Source organism: Tetranychus urticae, chromosome 1, assembly GCF_039701765.1.
Source record: "Tetranychus urticae isolate SD_2017Ah chromosome 1, NJAU_TeUrti_SD_1.0, whole genome shotgun sequence".
NCBI lineage: Eukaryota > Metazoa > Arthropoda > Arachnida > Trombidiformes > Tetranychidae > Tetranychus > Tetranychus urticae.
Genome location: NC_142958.1, coordinates 9,860,942 through 9,881,590, shown reverse-complemented (window position 1 = coordinate 9,881,590; position 20,649 = coordinate 9,860,942). Strand labels below are relative to the sequence as shown.

The 20,649-nt window shown below is 33.6% G+C and overlaps 6 protein-coding genes across 8 annotated transcripts; 3 read left to right on the top strand and 3 right to left on the bottom strand.

The window, feature by feature from the left end:
• Positions 1 to 22: 22 nt before the first annotated feature.
• LOC149094540 (uncharacterized) lies at positions 23 to 1,472 on the top strand. The gene is made up of 2 exons (XM_089270415.1): positions 23 to 1,138; positions 1,199 to 1,472. Exons 1-2 carry the CDS (start codon positions 140 to 142, stop codon positions 1,355 to 1,357), a joined length of 1,158 nt encoding a protein of 385 aa, XP_089126541.1. The 5' UTR covers positions 23 to 139; the 3' UTR covers positions 1,358 to 1,472.
• An 87-nt stretch (positions 1,473 to 1,559) lies between these two features.
• On the bottom strand, positions 1,560 to 5,512 carry LOC107370102 (electrogenic aspartate/glutamate antiporter SLC25A12, mitochondrial). 3 transcript variants are annotated; one of them, XM_015938084.3, is made up of 5 exons: positions 5,043 to 5,512; positions 4,750 to 4,890; positions 4,238 to 4,376; positions 3,714 to 4,130; positions 2,985 to 3,299 (listed from the first exon to the last, which is right to left on the bottom strand). In XM_015938084.3, the coding sequence occupies exons 1-4, from the start codon at positions 5,460 to 5,462 to the stop codon at positions 3,796 to 3,798; spliced, it is 1,035 nt and encodes a 344-aa protein (XP_015793570.1). In that variant the 5' UTR covers positions 5,463 to 5,512; the 3' UTR covers positions 2,985 to 3,299; positions 3,714 to 3,795. The 3 variants fall into 3 exon arrangements, with proteins under 3 accessions (XP_089126539.1, XP_015793570.1, XP_089126540.1); XM_089270414.1 differs by lacking the exon at positions 2,985 to 3,299 and adding an exon at positions 3,419 to 3,634; XM_089270413.1 differs by lacking the exons at positions 4,238 to 4,376; positions 4,750 to 4,890; positions 5,043 to 5,512 and adding an exon at positions 1,560 to 2,868.
• A 2,795-nt stretch (positions 5,513 to 8,307) lies between these two features.
• On the top strand, positions 8,308 to 9,884 carry LOC107370104 (NAD-dependent protein deacylase Sirt4). The gene has a single exon (XM_015938085.3). It carries the CDS (start codon positions 8,308 to 8,310, stop codon positions 9,292 to 9,294), a length of 987 nt encoding a protein of 328 aa, XP_015793571.2. The 3' UTR covers positions 9,295 to 9,884.
• LOC107370100 (uncharacterized) lies at positions 9,325 to 14,123 on the bottom strand. The gene is made up of 2 exons (XM_015938081.3): positions 12,096 to 14,123; positions 9,325 to 11,216 (listed from the first exon to the last, which is right to left on the bottom strand). Exons 1-2 carry the CDS (start codon positions 13,971 to 13,973, stop codon positions 9,417 to 9,419), a joined length of 3,678 nt encoding a protein of 1,225 aa, XP_015793567.2. The 5' UTR covers positions 13,974 to 14,123; the 3' UTR covers positions 9,325 to 9,416.
• Positions 14,124 to 14,607: 484 nt separating this feature from the next.
• Positions 14,608 to 16,598, top strand: LOC107370064 (uncharacterized). The gene is made up of 7 exons (XM_015938041.3): positions 14,608 to 15,265; positions 15,340 to 15,407; positions 15,482 to 15,613; positions 15,673 to 15,901; positions 15,973 to 16,088; positions 16,154 to 16,201; positions 16,274 to 16,598. Exons 1-7 carry the CDS (start codon positions 15,133 to 15,135, stop codon positions 16,454 to 16,456), a joined length of 909 nt encoding a protein of 302 aa, XP_015793527.2. The 5' UTR covers positions 14,608 to 15,132; the 3' UTR covers positions 16,457 to 16,598.
• On the bottom strand, positions 16,494 to 20,430 carry LOC107370057 (cyclic nucleotide-gated channel beta-3-like). Its single transcript, XM_015938031.3, has one exon. The coding sequence runs from the start codon at positions 19,462 to 19,464 to the stop codon at positions 16,762 to 16,764; it is 2,703 nt and encodes a 900-aa protein (XP_015793517.2). The 5' UTR covers positions 19,465 to 20,430; the 3' UTR covers positions 16,494 to 16,761.
• Between the last annotated feature and the right edge of the window lie 219 nt (positions 20,431 to 20,649).

Genomic DNA, 20,649 nt, shown 5'->3' with positions numbered 1-20,649 from the left:
ATATTTTTGCAGTTGTCTAAATATTATCAGAAAACTATCAATAAGTAGACAAATTAAGCTAAAAGATTTAACCTTTAATTCTTGAGTTTTGGACAATCGGTTTTCATTTTACTACCTTTGTTCACCGAGTTACTTGACAATGACGACTATTAAAGATGTGTATAGTTTATCTGAATTGAATGTTTCACATAATCCAATGATGGAAAGTTTAACAACATCCATTTATAATTCAATTGTAGACAGTTTTTTCATCAATCGCTGGAAATTCAAGAATCGTTGGTTTCATTATTTTTATTCATTTTTGGCAATCGCTTCATTCGTAATCAAAACGACATTATTTGTTCTTGAAATTATTTCAAATTTAAATTCAAAATCATTAGATTCTTCCGTCATTTCATATGTCATCACTGAGGTTTGGCTTTTATTCATTGTTTTGGAAACCTTAGTCTATCCATCTGCCCAATTTATTAAATCATTTGACACAATTTGGACACAATTACCACTCTCGAAGGAACCTGATATTATCAAGGAACTTATGAAATTACTGAGATTTGCTAATATCATTTCAATCACTTTATTCATGACTGGCACAGTTATTTCCATTGTTTCTGGCACTTTTGAATATCTATCTCATCTTGAAGCTGCAAGTAAATCATATAAATATTATTTCATTGGTCTTAAATTGATTGAACTTTATAGCAATTTAATATTTGTCAACATTTTCCGAGGTTTCTATATTTGCGGAGCTTTCATTAAAATTGGTCATTGTTATATTCATCGGCGAACCATTGAGATAATTAAAGATGCCTATGCGTCTGACCTGACTATTTATCGCCTTCGTCATCAACATTATGATTTGGCTCGATGCGGTGAATTATGTGATTTAACTTTCAGGCGATTTGTTACAATTTGCTGTATAACAACTGCTCCTAATACTATTTTAATTTTATACAATTTAGCTTACGCTAATCTTGATCTGACTTCCAAAATCTGCAACATTCTTCTTATCATCCAATTCTCCATTTTCCTGTTATTATTTTTTCCATGTTTGATCGGCTTTTATTCATATCCTGGCCAATCCCGTGATGATCTCTATTTATCAACTTTGGTTGAGAGAAGCAACACTTTCAAATCAGAGGTAAATCTGCAACCATTTTCAATCAACAACTTTTAATATTTTTAATTTTATTTCCAATAGGTATTACTTTTCATGGATTTATTAAACCAACGTTCTTGTGGAATCAAATTTATGGGAATCTATCTGATTACTCCTAGTATTGTACCAAATTTAGCTACATTCGTGTTCACATATGTGATGGCAGCTCCTAATTTTTTCACATCAAACAAGCAAGCATGAAAAATATATTGTCATATGTAACAGTTAATTTGATTTGATGATTTTAATGTATAGAGAAATCAGTAATCAATACCATGTTAAATATTATATGTCTATTTGATCAATCGAGACAAAGTTATCTAATATGTAGCCTAAGAATTAAAATTGATTAACTGTCATTTGTGCACAGATCGAGCGTTTTTCATCAAAATCAAAACGTATGTTAAAATGACGAATGATTTTTGATTTTTATTCATGAAAACTATTGAATTATAATAAACTATATTACATCGTTTACATAAATATTTAGCTAAGAAATGTTATATTTTGTTGGGATAATGTTTCACTCATAACAGCGTGAACTGGTTGAGCCACAATATCTCCAATGGAAGACTTGAAACTATTCAAAGCTAAATTTGTGATTATTTCTAAAATATAATCACCAGATCCAAGACCATCAACATCTAACCAAAGATGACCAAGATCAACAATCGAGAAACTTTCTAATTCCATTTTGGCTCCTCTTTGTAAAGGTTGAATCAAACGAGTGAACGTTGAAAGGTTAGTCAGGTTGAATGTTAATAACCCGCTTCGATGTAAAAATGTACCGATAGACAATGACCAATCAAATGTACTGGTCATACGTTCCAAACCCATAGTAATCTCTAAAAGCAACGAGTCGTTTACATAGATAGCCTTAATAGGTCCAGTCCGAGCCAATGTTGATAAACCATTGAGCGTTCCATTAAATAATTGTCCATTTAATTGAGATCCGATTAAATTGGCAGAGAAAGTTTTTGTATCATTAACCAAAAAGTATGGATCATAACCTCGTTCTTTAATCATAGTTTGCACTTTGCCAATCCAACCGTCGACCAATGAATCAGATGTTGGTGAAAATCGACTTATATTAATTATTTTCAAGCGATCATTGATGCGAGTTTTCATTTGTTTCTCAATATTCGGTAAAGTGTTTGATTTAATTCCATCAAATAAACTGTGACTTAATACGTTGAGAATAGTATTTGAAAATGAAGATGCTGCTCCACCACCAAACAAGTCATCAAAATGTAAGTTAATTTCCCCAGGAATGGTATCTAAATTAACCTCTGTAGCCTTAATAACACCATTGTTGATATTGAAATTTGTTACACAAGTCACCAAAACATTAGTAAAATTCATCCAAAATGAACCATTACCAGAAACAGGGAGAACAGCAATTTTACCCTTCAATTTGTATTGCCCGGTCAACAAAAGATTTGGTATACGAGCGGTAACATTAAAATCTAGTGAGCCTACATTTAATTCAATTGATTCAATATAGAATGACTTTAGTCCAGTTAATTCCATCTTTCGAAAGTATCCCTTATATGATGTTAAAGCTCCGGACTCTGAAATGTTGATTGTTTGAATATAATAAGGATCCTGAAGATTGTCATTGAACCATTTGTTTACATTGAGAACACCTTTCTCATCTAAGTTACCATCTAACAGTTTTTTAACTCGCTGGGATATGTCTTTAATCAGCTTTCCTATAAATCAAATTGCAAGGAAAAAATAAGAAAAAATTAAGATTTGAATAAAGAAATAAAAAAATTGTTATTAATATTAAATTACAGTGTTGGAAGTATATCAAAGCATAACTTACCACTTATTGCCTGATTTGACACTATTGTTGAAAGAGATGCAAAGGTGATGATGATGATTAAATAATTATGTAAACTACACATGAGTCTCATGTTTTTCATACTGATGTAGAGATGATGTAGATGTTATTGTTGTTGATGACAGATGACAATATTGAAAGATTGAAATCAAAAGTAAATCTTCCCCTCGTAAACACCAAATCTCGTTAAATAAATTGAAATGTTATTTAGCTTCTCAAAATCCAAATGGCGTAAAAATCATGTGATGTCTTTGTAATCCAATCGATAGCAGGAGAAATTTTAGAAGCAAGGTCAACCTAACATAACAGATAATCATTTGATTAATAAAATGGAGTCTCTTGATTTTCATTTATATTAATAAACAACTATTTCAAGATATCTAATATTGATTATCAAATTTGGGATTTCCTATTACATGCTTAATAATAACTTATTTGTTTAGGTTAGCTCTTTCTTTCAACTCTTTTAGTCTTTTTTTGGTCCATTTCTTTTCCAATTACATTTTTATGTTAAACAAGGCGTTTCAATTCGATGTAACCAATTTATAAATAGCCATATTGACATGTTAATCGATTTAGCTTCAGCACACGGTAACTTTGCATTAAAAATTTGTTAAATAAGAATCATACTTCTGTTAAAAGTGTTAAGCGAAAGGTTGATATTTAATATGGTATAATAATGTTAATAATAATAATAGTTATAAATATTACTTTCTGATCATCATCCAATGCCAAGGCTGAGAAGTTGCATGGAGTGTAAGCTACTTGCGATTGAGTTAAGTAGAGTTGACAATCAATATTTAGCAACCCCCAACGGTAAGGCCACACTTTCATTGTTGGCTTGGATTGAAGCTTTAGCTTGTTTATCATTTGGACGGCGACCAGAAAAATCAACGTAAAAAAATCTTTGAAGAATTTCATAAGTTAAAAGAGTGAACCCGAATTGAGGGGCACTTCGAAATACTCGAGCAATACCACCCTTCCAAAAAGCAGTGAATCCTTCTTCCCTCATGATTTTCTGAGTAGCATCAAGTAATCCACTGTAAGTTGTTTGACCACTACGAGCAGATACTTGAAGTCTTGTCTTTATCACATCAGCGGGAGTAACTAAATATGCAGCCGGTACACCTAAGAACCAGTTATTAAAAAATAAGATGAACATGATTAGACTCGATTGAGACAATTTAAAAGAAACTAAAACTAATCCTTCAAGATTATCAAAAGTCGTCGCATACCTGCTATAACTGCTGACACGAGTAAGGATCCCGGTGAATTGTGTCCATTTTCCCCGGCGAAATGAAGCTTGCAATGAGCATAAACTGGGAAATAAATACCCGAAAATGGTATATCTCTGAGAAAACAGGCAGATGCTCCCTGAAAAGTTCAAAAGTAATAGAAAATTAGTAATCTGAAAATTTTTAGAAAGGTGAGAAAATAAAGTAACAGCTGAATCATGCTACTTTTAATTCTACATTGAATGATATTGTTTTTTTCTGACTTTCATTGACTAAAAGTTTATCAGAAAGAGTAAATAAAATTGTTTACTTTGTTGAGTCAGGAGCATAAGCTAATATTGGCTTTATCATTGCCAGTAAAAGACCTTCTTGCTAAATTAACATCAATGGAGATATGATGATGTATACAGTGTGTGTGTCTTTGTAAATATGGTGCGATGTGAAAATGCCTCATATTTCGAAGACATCATCTTCAATGTAGCTCGTATCCTTCAAGATAAATTTAACCTTACTTTGTACAGATTTCTTAATCCAAGTTCTCTAATTACGGCTCCAGCACCAAGTTTATTGTTAGTTGATACCTCACCGGCAGTCTGTAGACGAATTTTTACAATCTCTAATGGATTTGTGAACATAACTTGCGAAGCTCCAGCCTTGAAATATAAAATCAGATAGAAAAAAAAGTATATCAGAAAAAAATTGTTAATTGATGAGAAGCCAAAAATGTATTCAAAGTTGAATAGGTTAGTTAAATATAAAATAACTAACATCAGAATTGTGGTGATAAATTTTTGTAAAAACTTACACAACAGCCTGCAAATATTTCAGATTGCAAAGTTATTTTACCCGTATGTTCAGTTAATCTATCACGAACGAAATCATTAACAGTTAATTTAATGGCCTTTTCCGGACAAACACCAACCAATTGTGGAGCTAATCCTCTGTACAAACCAAATATACCTTCCCGAGTAATAACTTTTCTGAAACAATCGAAACTATTTTTATACATAACATCTGCAACTTTTCCTTTTAAACCAGTTCGCTGGTTTTGCATCCGTGTTTTCACAAGATCTATTGGATAAACAACAGTGGCACCAGCGGCACCAGCAATCGATCCCAAAACAAATCTGTAGGTACTTTCAGCAACTTGTAGAAGAATGCTTCGTTGTTCTGAGTATGCACCAGCATCACCACTATTTGATGTATTTTCACTAACTTCAATCATTGAAAAATTAATAACACAAACAAATATCCAATCTGACAAATGAAATACTAAAGTAATACTGACTCAGTTTTACTGAGTTGATAAACTAATACTTTGTTGAAGAAACCATGTGCTTTTGTTTTCTCAATGAGCATGTCAAAGATTTTAATTTAAAAAGTTGATGGAAACCAACAAAGAGTAATCTTTGGAAACCAAAGAGTTTTACTCTTTCATGGAAACGGATTCCTGCTGATAATCTTTTGTGACGTCACATCAAAATTGTTGACGTTGATATAACCTTGATCCTGACAACTCTTTTTCCCACTTGAAATATTCTCTCGTGTTATGATAACAAGTAATGATTGAAGAAATGATTGATTTCCAGATCGTGTGTGACTATATTTTATAACATTCACAAATGATAATCACATGGTGATAAGGAAGGCATTTTCCCGAATTTTTGTTGAAAGTGCTGACTGAACAAATTGGATTAAAGATGAAAATCGGCTAATGATTTCAATATAAATGAATGCAGATGATCAAAATAATCGACATTCTTGATGACAGTAAACATCTGCTGTAGAGATGAATGTCAGAAGCTGTTACAACAGCAACCTTAAACTATTTATAATTTCACAGTTAGAGCCAACTGCAAGTTTAACCATGAAAAATTCTGGCTTCAACCACTTTCATTTCGATTATTGGATTAGAAGCACAATGATTTATCTCTTTTTAATCTATGGTTGCCTTCAAATTGATTGAGCCCAATTGAGCAACAACCTTCGATAACCTAAAAACATAATTATTCACTGATCAACGGAAACCAGATACTAGGATTAATTAACCTAAAATAATCTTGAAACACCAGATTGTAGTTTGTAAATTAACTGCACAATTCAAATAGTCAATTTTTGCCAGTTATAATTGTATGAGTTGTACTTTAAGAAGTACAACTTATACAATTATAACTGGTTGCACGTTCTCAATGAATGTTACTCTCTTATTGTTTACTAAATCGTGAGAGGTTTGATAAAACAAAACGAGATGATACAACTAAGGCAATTTGATATTTAGTCATCTCGATGAATTTCTGATATTAAACTGCATTGGTCTCAATTTAATGATAGACATCCAACTATCCACACCAACATTCACTCTTTTCGTGGTAAAATTTATCAAACCTCACCTAAGGTCTTCAATTACCAATCAATTGTGATACTAATCAGTGTAGGAGTTAGGTGCATATGATTATTCACTTATGAGCCTAGTGGGACATTAAAAGTTATTGATGGTATATTACAACCTTCAAATTTAATCAGAAAACTGATTTTTATCAGGCAAGAATGAAAAGTCAGGAAAACATAAAATTACTCAACTGAACTACAATTGTTATTAGGTTATTTCACTAAATCTGTTCACTAATTAATCATTTATTACTTATTGACGCAAGTATCTGGCTAAAATTAAGATGTGACCGTAATATCAAGCAAACCTGGAGTACTTTGATGATATTCAAAAGTTTATTGTTGAGATTAATTGAGTTAATCTTGTATAATTTTATGGTTCTGAGTCACCAAGATTAGTCAATGAAACAGCATCTTCCTTGTACGTAATTTGTTTGCATTGATCAATGAGTAAATGTGTCTTCTTAAAATCGCTTGTATGAAAATTCAAGAAAATCAGAGATCTTCAGCTCTTTAATAACACCTAGATTGCGTCCATAATTGCTGTCTACCGTTGATGGTTAAAACGAGTTTAATTGTCAGAGTTATCTTTTTCAAGCTTGCATGACACTTTTCACATTGATGATTTGGCAAATTCACAATGTATTTTGTAGAAAGGTTAATTGGAAAGCTCTGAAATGAAATATTGAAAGTCAAGATGCAAGATTAGTATTGTTTTCAACTACAGTAAACCCTCTCAAATTGTCACGTCGTGGGATTAGCATCTTGGCTATTTTCCTATAATAATTAGGCAAAATAGCCCTTTTACGAATTTAATTAAATTTTAAAATTTAATTATTATTTAATTTAGGTGTTTTTGATTTCTAATTTGATAATTCCTGTATTGAACAGTATTAAATAGTAATTAAGAGTCCTCTCAAAATTTTCCTAATTAAAAAAACTGAATTAAAAGCAATTGTTTACTCGGTTACCATGACTCTGGGACAATTTGAGAGGGTTTACTGTATTTTGCTGAACCATAAAATATCATTTTGTAATATTTTTAGTCCATGTGGATGTTATGCTTCCAATTGCTAGGTCTGGTTAAAGCTTTCGATAACTCGGAATCGCCATGTTTCTAGAGAAAATCACTAAATTCGTTAGTATTTATTGGGGTTCATATTTTGAACATTTTACAGCAATCCTTTATATTGAAATCATGAAATGGATGTGTTAATTCACATTTGTTTCCGTGATTTTTTTGATCAAAGGAATTGCAATTCCTTCAAATTATTGGGTTATTTGTTTAATTTTTACATGTTTTTTATTTTTATACCTATTCAAGTATCACTTCATATTGAATTTGAGCTTTTTCAATGGGAATCGGCGTTAAATTAAAAATAACAAATTTTGAAAAGATTATTAATGTGCGTATTTGGCGCCTTACGACTTTTGCTGGTTGATTCTCAAAACAGCTGATGGAGATGTATTGGAAACTTTAATGCTAATTGTTTACCAACAATTTTCAATGGATCTATGATTTTACTTTTTCTGTGTTATCTCAGTGAATCTATGTAATGTTTTAAGATTTTAAAATTGATTTCATTCGGTTTATCATGAATGAGATTAGCCAACTAATATGCACTGTTTAAAATACGGTTTCTAAATGTATCAGTTTATGTGAATGATATTTGGAATCAAGGATGTCACCAGGCTGTTGGAACTTATCTACTCATCTATCTAGAATTACCTCTAGAAGATTAAGTAGCTTAATTGGCTCCTTTGAACCATCTTACAATCCTAATTTTGTTCCTGAGCACAGTCCGGTGGAACCTGATGATATTAGACTGCTGACTCAGTTTATGAAAAGTCATTCAAATATTATTGTGATTACTGGAGCTGGCATATCTACTGAAAGTGGTGTCCCTGATTATCGTTCAGAAAAAGTTGGTCTCTATGCCAGAAATAATCATAAGCCCATACAATATCAAGAATTTTTATCCAGCCAAGCTGTTCGTCTTCGTTACTGGGCTAGAAACTTTATTGGTTTTGATAATTTTTCCAAGATCCGTCCAAACAATGCTCATTATATTTTGTCAAAATGGGAAAGACAAGAAAAGATCAAGTGGATTGTTACACAAAATGTTGACCAGCTTCATCAGAAAGCAGGTTCGTTGAAAGTTACAGAACTTCATGGATCTGGGTTTACTGTTAAATGTTTGAATAGTCGTAACTCCCAATGTGATTTTACTATAAGTCGACACATATTTCAGGAGGTACTTCATCAGTATAACCCACTGTTGATTGACGTGAAACTTGATGATTTAAGGACTGTAAGGCCTGATGGAGATGTCGATCTAGATGCTCGTTTCGTGGAAAGTTTCAAAGTTCCTTGTTGTCCCAAGTGTTTAGGTATTTTAAAACCTGATATTATTTTTTTTGGTGACACTGTCCCAAAAGACAGAGTTGAGTATATTTATCAGAAAATGGACAAATGTGATGCCCTTCTTGTCATAGGATCATCTTTGCAGGTCTATTCTGCATATCGCTATATCATTGCTGCATCAGAGAAATCATTACCTATCATGTTGATAAATATTGGAACATCTAGAGCTGATAACTTAGAGAATGTAACAATTGTCAGAAAAAGAGCTGGGCAACTGTTACCTCTTATTGAAATTTCCAGTTGATGTTTATGAAAGGGAAATTCTCGATGTTGATTGATATCGTTAAATGTTTTATTTTTGTTTCAACTATCAAAGTATAACAATATTCAATATTACCTGAGATTAAAGAGAAATACAGATTTGTTTCATTTCTTCTTCCATCTGTATCCATCCTCGAAACTATCAACAGATTGATTATCGTAGAATTCATGATTCCTCAATTCGTTCAACTCCTCACATTGTTTTGTCATACGAACAACATCTATATCCATTGAATCTAACGAGCCTGATATTTTCCAGTAAAGTGGCTCTACTCTTTTCCCATCGGTTAATACTGGAGGCCAAGGAAGTCTACGATTCTTGACAAAATCGGTGTATAATTTCATCAATTTTTTACTCATTAATCGATCGTGGTGATTGTAATTATATGGATCTCTGAAAGGCTGACCAAAGATAAGCAATGTGTCATCACCATGTCGTGAACCAAATGGTCGTTCACTGGTTCCATCAGCTCTGATGTATACTTTGGATACATAATTAAACATGTAAAGATGAACAATGTTTTTTTTGATTGCCAATTTTTCAGCAAAATAAAGTGATGGACACTTCATTGACCAATCGGAGCAAAATCTATTCATGGCTCCTCGTATTTTTAATCGATCATTTTCGTCTACATCGCCTAAATAATTATAAATCATTTTCTTTAATTTATCTAATGTTTGACGATTGTTTGTTTTCAACATTGATTTTAATCTCGTCATCAAAAAGTCTATGGCTTCCGACTTGTTTACAGGCCAATAGTCAGTTTCCCAGCTTGTTTCTTGTTGAACATTGCCAATAACAAAAGATTTATGAGAAGGGGGAAATTTCTTGGAAGACAATGATAACTCTGGGGAAGCAGGTAAGAGTTGATCACCGTAAACAGGAATCATTCCATGGTTGATGCTAGCGCCTATCAAAACAGTTTGTTCAGCGTCTTGTAACTCTAAAATGGCCGTTAAGTTGGCTGATCGTAAACATTCAATTTCATCTTCCGTTAAGAATGAATGAGAATAATTACCAATAGAGTTTGAGCAACCAACTTGTTTAAGAATAAATTGAGTTTTTTCAATACCAACATTCATTGAATCCATAATTCCATCGGCTGGAATACCACTCATTATGAATATATTGTTAAACCATGATTGGGGTACTTCTGGTGTTTGAGCTAGCATCATTGCTAACATGGCTCCAGCTGATGCACCAGAGATCGTTATAGCTTCAGGATCTCCTCCAAAGCTCCGTATGTTGTTACGTACCCATGTTAGTGCCATTATAATATCATGCAATCCCAAGTTACCAGGCATATCGTCAAAATTTTCACCGCAACAAGCAAAACCTAAAAATCCTATTCGATAATTCGGCTCAACTACAATTATGTCACCAACTGCTGATAAAAATTGTCCACCATTAGAGGGTTTTGCTGGTGAACTTTGTCGGAAACTTGAAGCAAAAATATAAAACAACACTGGTTTCAATGGTGAATGGGCGGATTTATCGTGAGGAACCCAAATATTTATGTGAAGACAATCCTCACTAAAGTCTACTCCACCAAGATTCTCGATAGCTTCATCTCCGTACTTTTGCATGCAAGCAGAGCGGTAATAAGTTGCATTGTAAACATCATTAGAATAATTGGAATTGAATGGTTGTGGCTTACGGAATCGCAGTTCATTCAAAGGAGGTTTAGCATACGGAATACCAAGATAACTTTCAACATGAGTATCGAGCACTTTTTCAAGTTTGCCTTGAATCAATCCATTTTCAAGTTCTACCAGTTGACCATTTCGTTTGTTATTTGAATCAGTTCTGTATGAAATTGTTGAGATAGGAAAACATATCAATATGATAAAACAGAATAGTTGACTAGGAATGGACATCACCGAAATAATGTAACATGAAACTGTTTAACTTGAATAATAACTTGTATACTGTTGTAACTGATATTTTCAGCCATGTAAAGAAACTTGAAATTTAATCAACGAAATCGGGAAAGAAACTGGTTTGGACTCAAGACAACCTTGACTAAGGTTGACAGTGGTAATTTTTAGTTTCATACTGGTTCAACTGGACTAATAATCTAATTTTAAGATTTTATGTGGTTTAACCCAAAGAGTAAGGTACAAGAGACATTCAAAACAAAGAGTATAACTCTGATTCATAAGGCAAATTGAGTTTAAGGCATATACTCACTGGAGGGCGACAAAGGGTAAAATTCATGCAAAGAAACCAAAGAGTAACAAGAGACTGCACGATGATGTAAGGGGTGCAAAATGAGATAAGGGCTAGTTTAACCTCTCGCTGATAGATGGCAATAAAAAAGAAAGGCAAAGAGAGAGAGAAATTAAAAAGCAAATTAATCTCTTTAATTCAAAATTAATTTTTTATAATTTTTTCAAAATTGTCTTTCTTTTTTTAGCTTCCTTCAATGCCCTCTATCAGCGAGAGTTTGCGTTAGCCCTTATCTCATTTTACACCCTTTACCTCGTCGTGCTATCTCTTGCTCCTCTTTGAAAGAAACTAAAAAATGGTAAAAAAAGTTAAGATTTTTAGTGGTTTTCAATCAAAGAGGAGCTCCAAGAGTTGTTTGTTTGTTTATGATGTTCAAAGACTTCAAACAGTGAGTATACACCTGAAATTCAATTTGTTTTTGGATCTCTTCTACCTTGCTTTTTGGGACAGCCTTTATAATTTAAGTGCATTTGAAAGCTTAAATATGTAAATAACAAAATTACGCTTAAGTTTTATCGCATTAAACGAATCAAATTTTTATTGAATTAATATTAAAATTGAAATACGTTGAACATTTTAGCCCAAAAATGGCAAATTTTAAGCTTAGGGCTAACTTTGACGTTATGCGTATTGACATCTTCATCAATGATCCATTCAAGAGGTAAAGTTTTACCTCTTGATACTAGGAGTGGTGGCCAAGCTACTTCACCTAAAGTAACAAACTCTGAGAGAATCTTAATCATCCTGTGGCTCACTAATCGATCCTGGTCAGAATACAATTCCTGTTCAACTCCAAAAGGTCGTCCAAGGAACATGAAGTTGGCCTGTCCGTGAACTGGACCATGTTGAAATTGTACTTCAGTTGAGTTGATATAACGATCAGCAGTATAATTGTTGTAGTAGTAATGGACTGGGTTAACATTTGCCCATCTCTCTGCAAACAATAGAAGTGGACATTGGAAGATATAGTCACCAACAAGTTGGTCCATTCGTTCCTTGATTCCATAAGTGTCATTGTCAGCAACATCGTCAAAATAGTAATCATAAAGATAATCAAGTTCATCTGAAATGTTGCTTTTGGGTTTTATGGCATTTATCAAATAATTGTCCAAATACTTTTCAGCATCTTCTCGTGAAGCTGGCTCATAATTTTTAGTTTCAATATCATCATTCCTATCTGAACCGACCATGAATTTCACGTGACGACGAATTTGATTTCTAGAAAGATAATAATCAGGTGGAGAGGGAAGTAACGAATCTCCATAAACTGGCATAAAAGCATAATCTGGAGTGCTTCCCATGATTGTAAACTCTTCCGTTGTGTCAATTGCAATGAAATCCGATGCATTGACATTCTGAAGGCATTCAATTTGATCAACGGTCAATCCAAATAATTCATTTGGAAACTCTCCACAACCTAATTTGGCAGCCAATGCTTTGGTTTTGTTCAAGGCAACATCGGTAGACTCGATTGATGTTGGTCTAATAGGAACAGCAGACATTAACAATACTTGGTCAAAAAGGAAAGGATTAACATTTGGTGAAACGGCGAGGATTCCAGCAATAATGGAACCGGCACTTGAACCTGAAAGTGTTATACGATCAGGATCTCCACCAAAATCGGCAATATTATCTCGAACCCATTCCATTGCTGTAATGACATCATAAACGGCCTGATTTCCTGGCATACGGTGATCATTTCCATAGGCAAATCCTAGTGAACCTAGACGGTAGTTTGGACTGACAAAGATCATGTTGCCTTGGGCTGCAGTTACGCCTCCTCGACTTGATGGATATGAAGCTGAATATTTCTTGAATTGTGACCCATAAATGTAGAAGAGAACAGGCAAGCCTCGGCTACTTCGACTACGTGGTTTTGATCTTGAGTATGAGTTACGTCGGCCCCACTTATGATCAGAGTTTCTTCTTGACCATCGATCATCCTCATAATCATTTTCTCTTGGAATCCAGATGTTTAAGAACAAACAATCTTCACTTGTTTCTTCAATGGTTTTTTCATTTTCAAGTGAATGAACACAGGCTGCCCTTGGAGCAGTAGCATTGTATATTCCTTGATATCGACCCCTTAGTTTGAGTGGAAGACGAAATCGAAGTTTTCCAACCGGTGGCTCAGCAAAAGGAATACCATAAAAGGTAGAAACATTAACACCTGAATGTGTCTCAATGGTACCTTCAAAGGTTCCCCAAGAAGTGTGTACAACAGGTGCATTTGGAGCTGGTCGGTATGAGGTTGAGTTATCATTAGATGGCCTATCATGGGATGGTTTCTCTCTTTCTTCTCTGTCCAAGTTCCATCCATTGAATCTAGCTCGATGCTCTACATGCGAGTGATGTCTGGAACTGTATCGACATTCTGACAGTGAAGCAAAGGTACAAAAAACAATAAACAAAAATACTAGAGTTGACTTCATAATTACTGTTGATTATGGAATCAAAAATTGAATGCACTGCTTTACAGTTTGTGACTGTAAATGAACATAGAGATGAACAACTCACGGAAGGAAAAGCAGTTGAAAGGGCGGATAAACTCGTAACTTGGTTCACTTAAACCGAAGGAGAGAAGAGGAACTTAAAGACAACTTTTGAAGGTTACTTTTGCCTTTATTGCTGAGGAATATCTAGACTGACCAGTTTCTTAGCTATCTTAGCAATCTCTTCAGTACATATGAACTGGCTATGTGCAGGTAATCTTATCGGGTACAAGTAAACCTTTGGCTGCCTTTTAAAAAAAACATATCAGATCACCAACTGTCTAAAAAACTGTTTTCATTATTGATTGTTAATAAGTTAACATGCAAACCTTACATGAATTAGCGAATAAAATTGGTTTCTCTTTTAATCTATCATGTTCTATCTGTTTTCAGGTCACCATAATTTTTCTCATTTTTTCATTGTCTACTGATTTTTATCAAATTGTCAATTGATTGACAAAAATCAACAAATAGCAAATGCTTATTGTTCAAATGTTTGAGATTGGTGCAGCATTATGCTTAACTTATCCAATTTAGATTTGATTTATTGTAGCAGTGAGATCAAAATAATTATTAATCTCGCACCAGACAATTCAAACATTGTACAGAGATAATTTATTACTTCTTACATAATTGCTAATTAAATTAGCGATCTTTAAAAGCAAGTTTTCAAAATGTTTATTTGTTTGTGGCTTACAAATTGTAAGCTTTACAATGTAAAGCTGCCTTACTAACAAGGCAGCTTTTAAGGCGCCACCAAAGAGTTGAAAGAGCCGCTAAAATGGTTTTACCTCCATCTGGTGGAATTATTTGTTGATTATCGATTTTGTTTTGAACATTTCAACTGATTTCTAGGGAAGATTTTTGCTATTTTATTTGATATCTACTGATTTTTTTCAATGCATATGAAAATAGCATTTGTTTTTTGCAAATTACTGATTTAAATGTAAAGGGTATAGCTCGATTTTTCGTTATAAATGATGAAAAGCTGAGATTATTCAATTTCTACCAATGAAAACTAGACCATTTGTGTGATTTAATATTCTGGTCAAACGCTCAACAGTACTTGTCTTGTTTTTGTTGACATTTTGTAACAAAAATGTCTAAAGTAAATCATCTCAGTAATGGTAAAAGTATCATGATTCTGGGTACCGTCGTTGGGTGCTTGTCGCTTCTCTGGCCCAAAGTTTTTTATCCAATGATGCAAGGAGGATTTCATGAAAATAACCCAGGTAATTAGGTTTTCATTTAATAATATGATAGCTTACGAACTCAATGATCTTTACTGGTCACATCTTCATTTCAGATGCAAATATGAAAGCCAAAATTCATCCAAGAATGAAAGCAACTGGAACGACGGCCAACAACCATCAGGTACATGTAATTACTCAAATTGCTTCACCAATTGAAATTTTATTAAAGAAGCTTTTCTGTTTTTGTTTTTACAGCCAGATTTTAATGGACCAAACACGCGTTATCACAGTAATGAGCAAAGCTCAGTCAGTGGTGCTTCAGTTGGCATAATCATGACAGTTTACACAGTTGGAATAATACTTTTATTCATCTATACCATTTTTAAAGTATTAACGCCACTTATTTAACTAAAAAACTCTGATTACATTATTTTCCTCTTTTGTAGTACATGAGTGCAGATAACTCCATAGACATGATGGAGGAATACAATCAAAGACAGTTGGTCAAAAATTCTGATCAAGATTCTAAAGCCAAAGAAAAAAAAGGAAAAGCGTCTTTCAATGAATATAATCACGAGCAAGGGGAATGCTTGAAAGGATTGGCATTGAATTATGTACGATGTAAACAGAAGCTCGACCCAGAAGAAAAAAAGGCGCCAGAAACGGAAGACGATGGTAATTGAGTTGACTTGAATCAAATTTCAATCCAATTCTGATATTTATCTTCTATTTGTTTTAATTTCCAGTTTCTTCGGCCTATAGAGTTTTACTCGGTGATATGCTTGAATTACGTGATTATTTATTAGAGCTTCAATGTACAGGCAGCTGCCAAGATTGCGAATCACAGTGTGCCGATTGTGAGGTAAAATAGCTCCATAAAATTATTCGTTATTCATAAATCAAATTAATCATTTAAATTACTTTCAGATTTGCCAAAATGAAGCAAATGAAGCTTCAAAACTTTCTAATTCAACAGTAAGTTGATAATCTTCTTGAAATTGATTGAATTTTGTTTAATTTTGTCTTCAATTGTTTTATTTTCAAAAGTCAACATTGGATATCGACGAGAATCAAGGCACGCACGATGAAAATGATGACAGCTTTTCAGAGCAACTTGAAAATGTAAATGACGACTTTAAAGAAAGCGACCAACAAAGTGACAGGACAATTGACGAGTCTGATTCCGATGGTGATATTTGTCAAACAAACGAGGGAGATGTTGAAGAATGAATGATTATAAATATGTATCAATATGTCTCATCAATAGTTAAGTAATTGTTTTTTATAATTTAATAAAAATTTTGTTCTCTCAGCTGTGAGATTGGAAAGAAAATGTGCAAAACTGAATTAAATTTATTCAAATTACAGCTCATTTGTTTTCTTCAAAACTCATGTTTTTACACCTTAGATACAATTAAAAAGATTCATAGACTTGAATAAATTGAAATAAATCCTATTTGAGTTTGTTTTAATTGTTTTCAATCATTTGTGCATTGATTTTCTTTCATCGTCTGATGTTGCATGAAAGATTACCCTCACTGTGTAATCTCATCTTTATGAGTTTCACATTCATCTTGCTGATTGTTTTTGATTGTCTCATCATAATCCTCATTGATGGCCATTTCAGTGTTGGTTGCTGATAAACTTGGTGAACTACTGGAAGATCGACTTGACTGATTAACCTTGCAAGAAGGTAAATACTTCAATCCCGACGATGAACCGATTGGTTTAGAAACAGGAGATTCACTTCGATCAAACATGGAGCGACTTCTATTAAGTATCTGATGACAAGCAGACTCGGGAGGAATCACTTCCATAACCATTTTAAAAAGCTTAGGAGTTGGTGTTCGTTCAGTTGTCTTGATGATGGCCTCTGCATCAACCGAAGTATCTGGTGAAACTAGTCTTTCTCTAAGTGCCCGTTCCCTCATCACTTGTTTTGCCTTGTTCAACAGTATTGTTTGAGCTTCTGGATAGTTTCGCAGAGTATCCCAAAGATCAGCTTTTGTTAGTTTGAATAAATTGGAGAAACCAACCGATCTTACAGAAGCGGTTCGACGGGAACAACCAGGAATACCAAGGACAGAAACTTCACCGAAAACACTTCCAGGACCGAATGAGCATATTACAGATTCCGTCGCATCGTCCCGCAACACTTGAACCGTTCCTTTGGTTACAATGTACATTTCATTACCAATTTCACCCTTTCGACAGACATAGTCACCGGGTAGGAAAAGGACGTGTTTCAACTTAACCACGATGTCACGTAAAATGGTTCTTTCACATCCTTGGAAAAGATCAACTTGTCTTAACATACTATAGTGAATGTCCATTGCAAGATCCGTTCGAATTTTGGTTGGAATTGAATAAAGGACTGAAGATTCGTCAAAAAGTTTCTGTTGCTCCCAAGTGTGGGTTACCCAAAGACGAACTCGAGTTTGCAAGTCACAAGGAAGATGAAGTGTTTCCATGTACCTAACGATGGAATCCAACAATTGTCTAAAAGAGGCTTTATTTTGAGTCGCTGTGGCCACAATGTCACGTATCTGTCCAATGAGAAAGGCAAAGACAAAAATACCCAGTAACCATGAAATAGTCATAAACAGATATTCAGTTGTATTTGTTGGCTTGGGCATTTTCCCGCTGATTGAGGTTGCTGTTCGTATAGCGAAATAAAAACACCGAATGTAAGCATTGCCTTCATTCCGGTAAACCCAATCATTTGCATTAAATCCTTCCAGATATGAGACATAATAATAGGCGCAAGCATTAAGATGAATGAGAAACATCATATAGATTAAAGTTCGAGTAACACGGAAAAAGTAAGGCCACTTGGCTATGGCATCAATGGTGTCAAAAAATGTACAAAATGTTTCAAATTTGAGAAGCCTTGGAAGTCGGAAAATTGGCTTACAACCAAAAAGAAGGTAAAGAAGATCAAATGGAGCCAAAGAGACAATATCCAATTTAAAGGTTAAAGTTGATAAATAATGGCGACGACAGCGGGTTAAATCTTTAATTATCTGGCCTCGTTCAACGAAAGTTAACCTATTCTTGAAGAAAACAATGTCCAGCAAATAGACAGCATCAGCTAAATAATCTAATGTTAACCAGGTAGTCAGATTGGTATCTGTTTGGTAAGGAAAAGTTGATCTTAAAAATATTATCCAACAATTGTATAGGTAAACAATAACAACAATCAATAACCAAGCTATGTAAAAATAACTTTGAGGATCAATAACACCTAAAGATTGCCTTGACCAACGGTAATACAACTCTTGGCCAAATGTTTTAACAGGTTCCAGTGATTCTGTATCATGGTGATCATCCGGATTAAAGTCATCATTGGAATCAAATCTAAATGAACCTTTGGGCTGTGGTGACTCCTTAGGCGTTATGATTATATCAATTGGAGATTCACTAGGAGTTGGTGGTAATGGTAATGGACGAGTTATACGATTCTTTATTGTTTGAGCACGTTGTCTAAATGCTGAAACCAGGGAATGGATTCGCTGGTAAATACCATTTGTATTAAAATAACTCTCATATTCACACGGAGTAACACAATTATTAACATTTTCAATGTTTATTTTGTTTACATGATCATCTGTGATGGGTGATACTTTGGTTCGCTGATGTTTACTTGGATAATGGCGTGTTGACCATTTAGCAGTTAAACTGTTACTGTTACTATTGACATTGTTGATATTTGATTGAAAATCAATATTACTTTCATCTTTAACGTTTGAACTATAATTATCCATGATATCTTCAATGTTTAATGATCCACGAGCAGACAATTGATTCTCTTTCAAATCTTCACCTGTACTTGATGAGGCCTCTTGTGAACTTCGCTCTTCCGATATTCGTGAACCTGATATATCAACATTTGATTCACAAATGTTATCCTCGTAATTATCACCATTCACACCTTTCAATGATTTTTTTGTCTTTGCACTTTTTGATCGACGTCTTATTTCCTTGTAACGACTCTCTGCTGTTTCACCTTCAATAACAATATCCCAGCTTAATGATCGACCCAAATACTGTTTAATTGAAGCACAATTGTGTCTCATATTTTCACCACCGTGACTAACACTGCCACCTCTTCCACCACCAGAATTTAAATCACTGGAGCCTGAATCATTGACTGAGGAATCATCTCTTGGTGGTGTTGAGGTTGAGTAAAATGAAGGAGTTTTAGGTCTTGTTGTAGACAAGACTACCTGTTTAAACATTGTCGGAGATTGGACACTGATTTAATTGTAAAGCTGGTGTATTAGTCGATGATTAAGTTGTGTTTAAACTGGAATCATTGATGGAATCATAATCAAACTAATGGCCTTCTTCGGTTAAATCAAGGATAACTTGGGTTAGCGTTGAAAACGGTTTGGATCACTAACAAAACTGGTCAAGTGATGTTAAATTATTTAAAAAGTGTTATTACATTTTTACACTGTTCATCATCATATGATTACATCAATTGGAAGCTATTTCAACAGGGAATGAACCAAGGAGACGAAAACGAAACTTCAGACAAAATATAAAATCTCATAGTTATGAGGCTTTTTTTGATAATCTAGATCATTATAAAAGCAAAAGAAAAATTGTCTTGTTGAAAAGGCTCTGATTGTAATAAGTTGTCTGTACATAAGAATTATGATGTTATGGTAAAGATTCCTTTTGTTACATTGATCCATTAAAAGAGATGATGATGATACTGTTTGATTTGTCTTGCGCCTAGATTATCGATCCAAGGCGAAGGAAACTCACCATTCCAAAGATGAATAAAAGTCTAAAACAAAACAATAAATGGATTGAGACAAAGTGTTTGATTAAATCTCTTTTTATCTTCATCATCATCCTCTCTTCTTGATGCTTTTCGTGTTTCGTATAGATTGTCATTAAAAGTGTCACTATGGGAAAATAAAGGTTTATGTAACGCGATAGAACACAATTTACTCAAGATAGAAGGTAAATGCGAAAAAATGAGAAACAAATGCTATTAATTTGAACATTATTGTGATCATCTTTTTTTATCACACAATCTTGAGGTGAAATGACTTTTGATAATTTTCATGATTCTGTATTAAACCTTAGTGTACAAGTGAGTGTATCTATTTATGAATAGTATTTGTTCAACATCGATGTAACATTTACTAGATTAATTCAAATTAACAAACTAGAAAGACAGTTTAAGATTGAAAAAATGACTGATAATCACTTGAGTCAAAAACTGAAATTAACTAATTTCAATCATAAATACTTTTCTTATTTTATTTTCTCAGAAACCATTTTTTATGATAGTAATAACTCTTTTGTCTGTTACAAGTCGAAAACCAGCAAGTAGCAAAATCGAAACCTGATTTTGACCTATTCTAAGATAATGGTGATATTTTTTATCAAACAAGTAAAGAAGTTTA

Bases quoted from the DNA above. Each gene is read 5' to 3' on its own strand.
- LOC149094540 (XM_089270415.1), top strand. From the start codon at position 140: ATGACGACTATTAAAGATGTGTATAGTTTATCTGAATTGAATGTTTCA. The intron at 1,139-1,198 runs GTAAATCTGCAA...TATTTCCAATAG, and splicing joins GCAACACTTTCAAATCAGAG to GTATTACTTTTCATGGATTT.
- LOC107370102 (XM_089270413.1), bottom strand. From the start codon at position 3,084: ATGAAAAACATGAGACTCATGTGTAGTTTACATAATTATTTAATCATC. The intron at 2,869-2,984 runs GTAAGTTATGCT...TTTGATTTATAG, and splicing joins GTCAAATCAGGCAATAAGTG to GAAAGCTGATTAAAGACATA.
- LOC107370104 (XM_015938085.3), top strand. From the start codon at position 8,308: ATGTCACCAGGCTGTTGGAACTTATCTACTCATCTATCTAGAATTACC.
- LOC107370100 (XM_015938081.3), bottom strand. From the start codon at position 13,973: ATGAAGTCAACTCTAGTATTTTTGTTTATTGTTTTTTGTACCTTTGCT. The intron at 11,217-12,095 runs TAATATTAATTC...TATTCAAGTTAA, and splicing joins TGTTCAACGTATTTCAATTT to ACAGTTTCATGTTACATTAT.
- LOC107370064 (XM_015938041.3), top strand. From the start codon at position 15,133: ATGTCTAAAGTAAATCATCTCAGTAATGGTAAAAGTATCATGATTCTG. The intron at 15,614-15,672 runs GTATTAACGCCA...CCTCTTTTGTAG, and splicing joins TCATCTATACCATTTTTAAA to TACATGAGTGCAGATAACTC. The intron at 16,202-16,273 runs GTAAGTTGATAA...TATTTTCAAAAG, and splicing joins CAAAACTTTCTAATTCAACA to TCAACATTGGATATCGACGA.
- LOC107370057 (XM_015938031.3), bottom strand. From the start codon at position 19,464: ATGTTTAAACAGGTAGTCTTGTCTACAACAAGACCTAAAACTCCTTCA.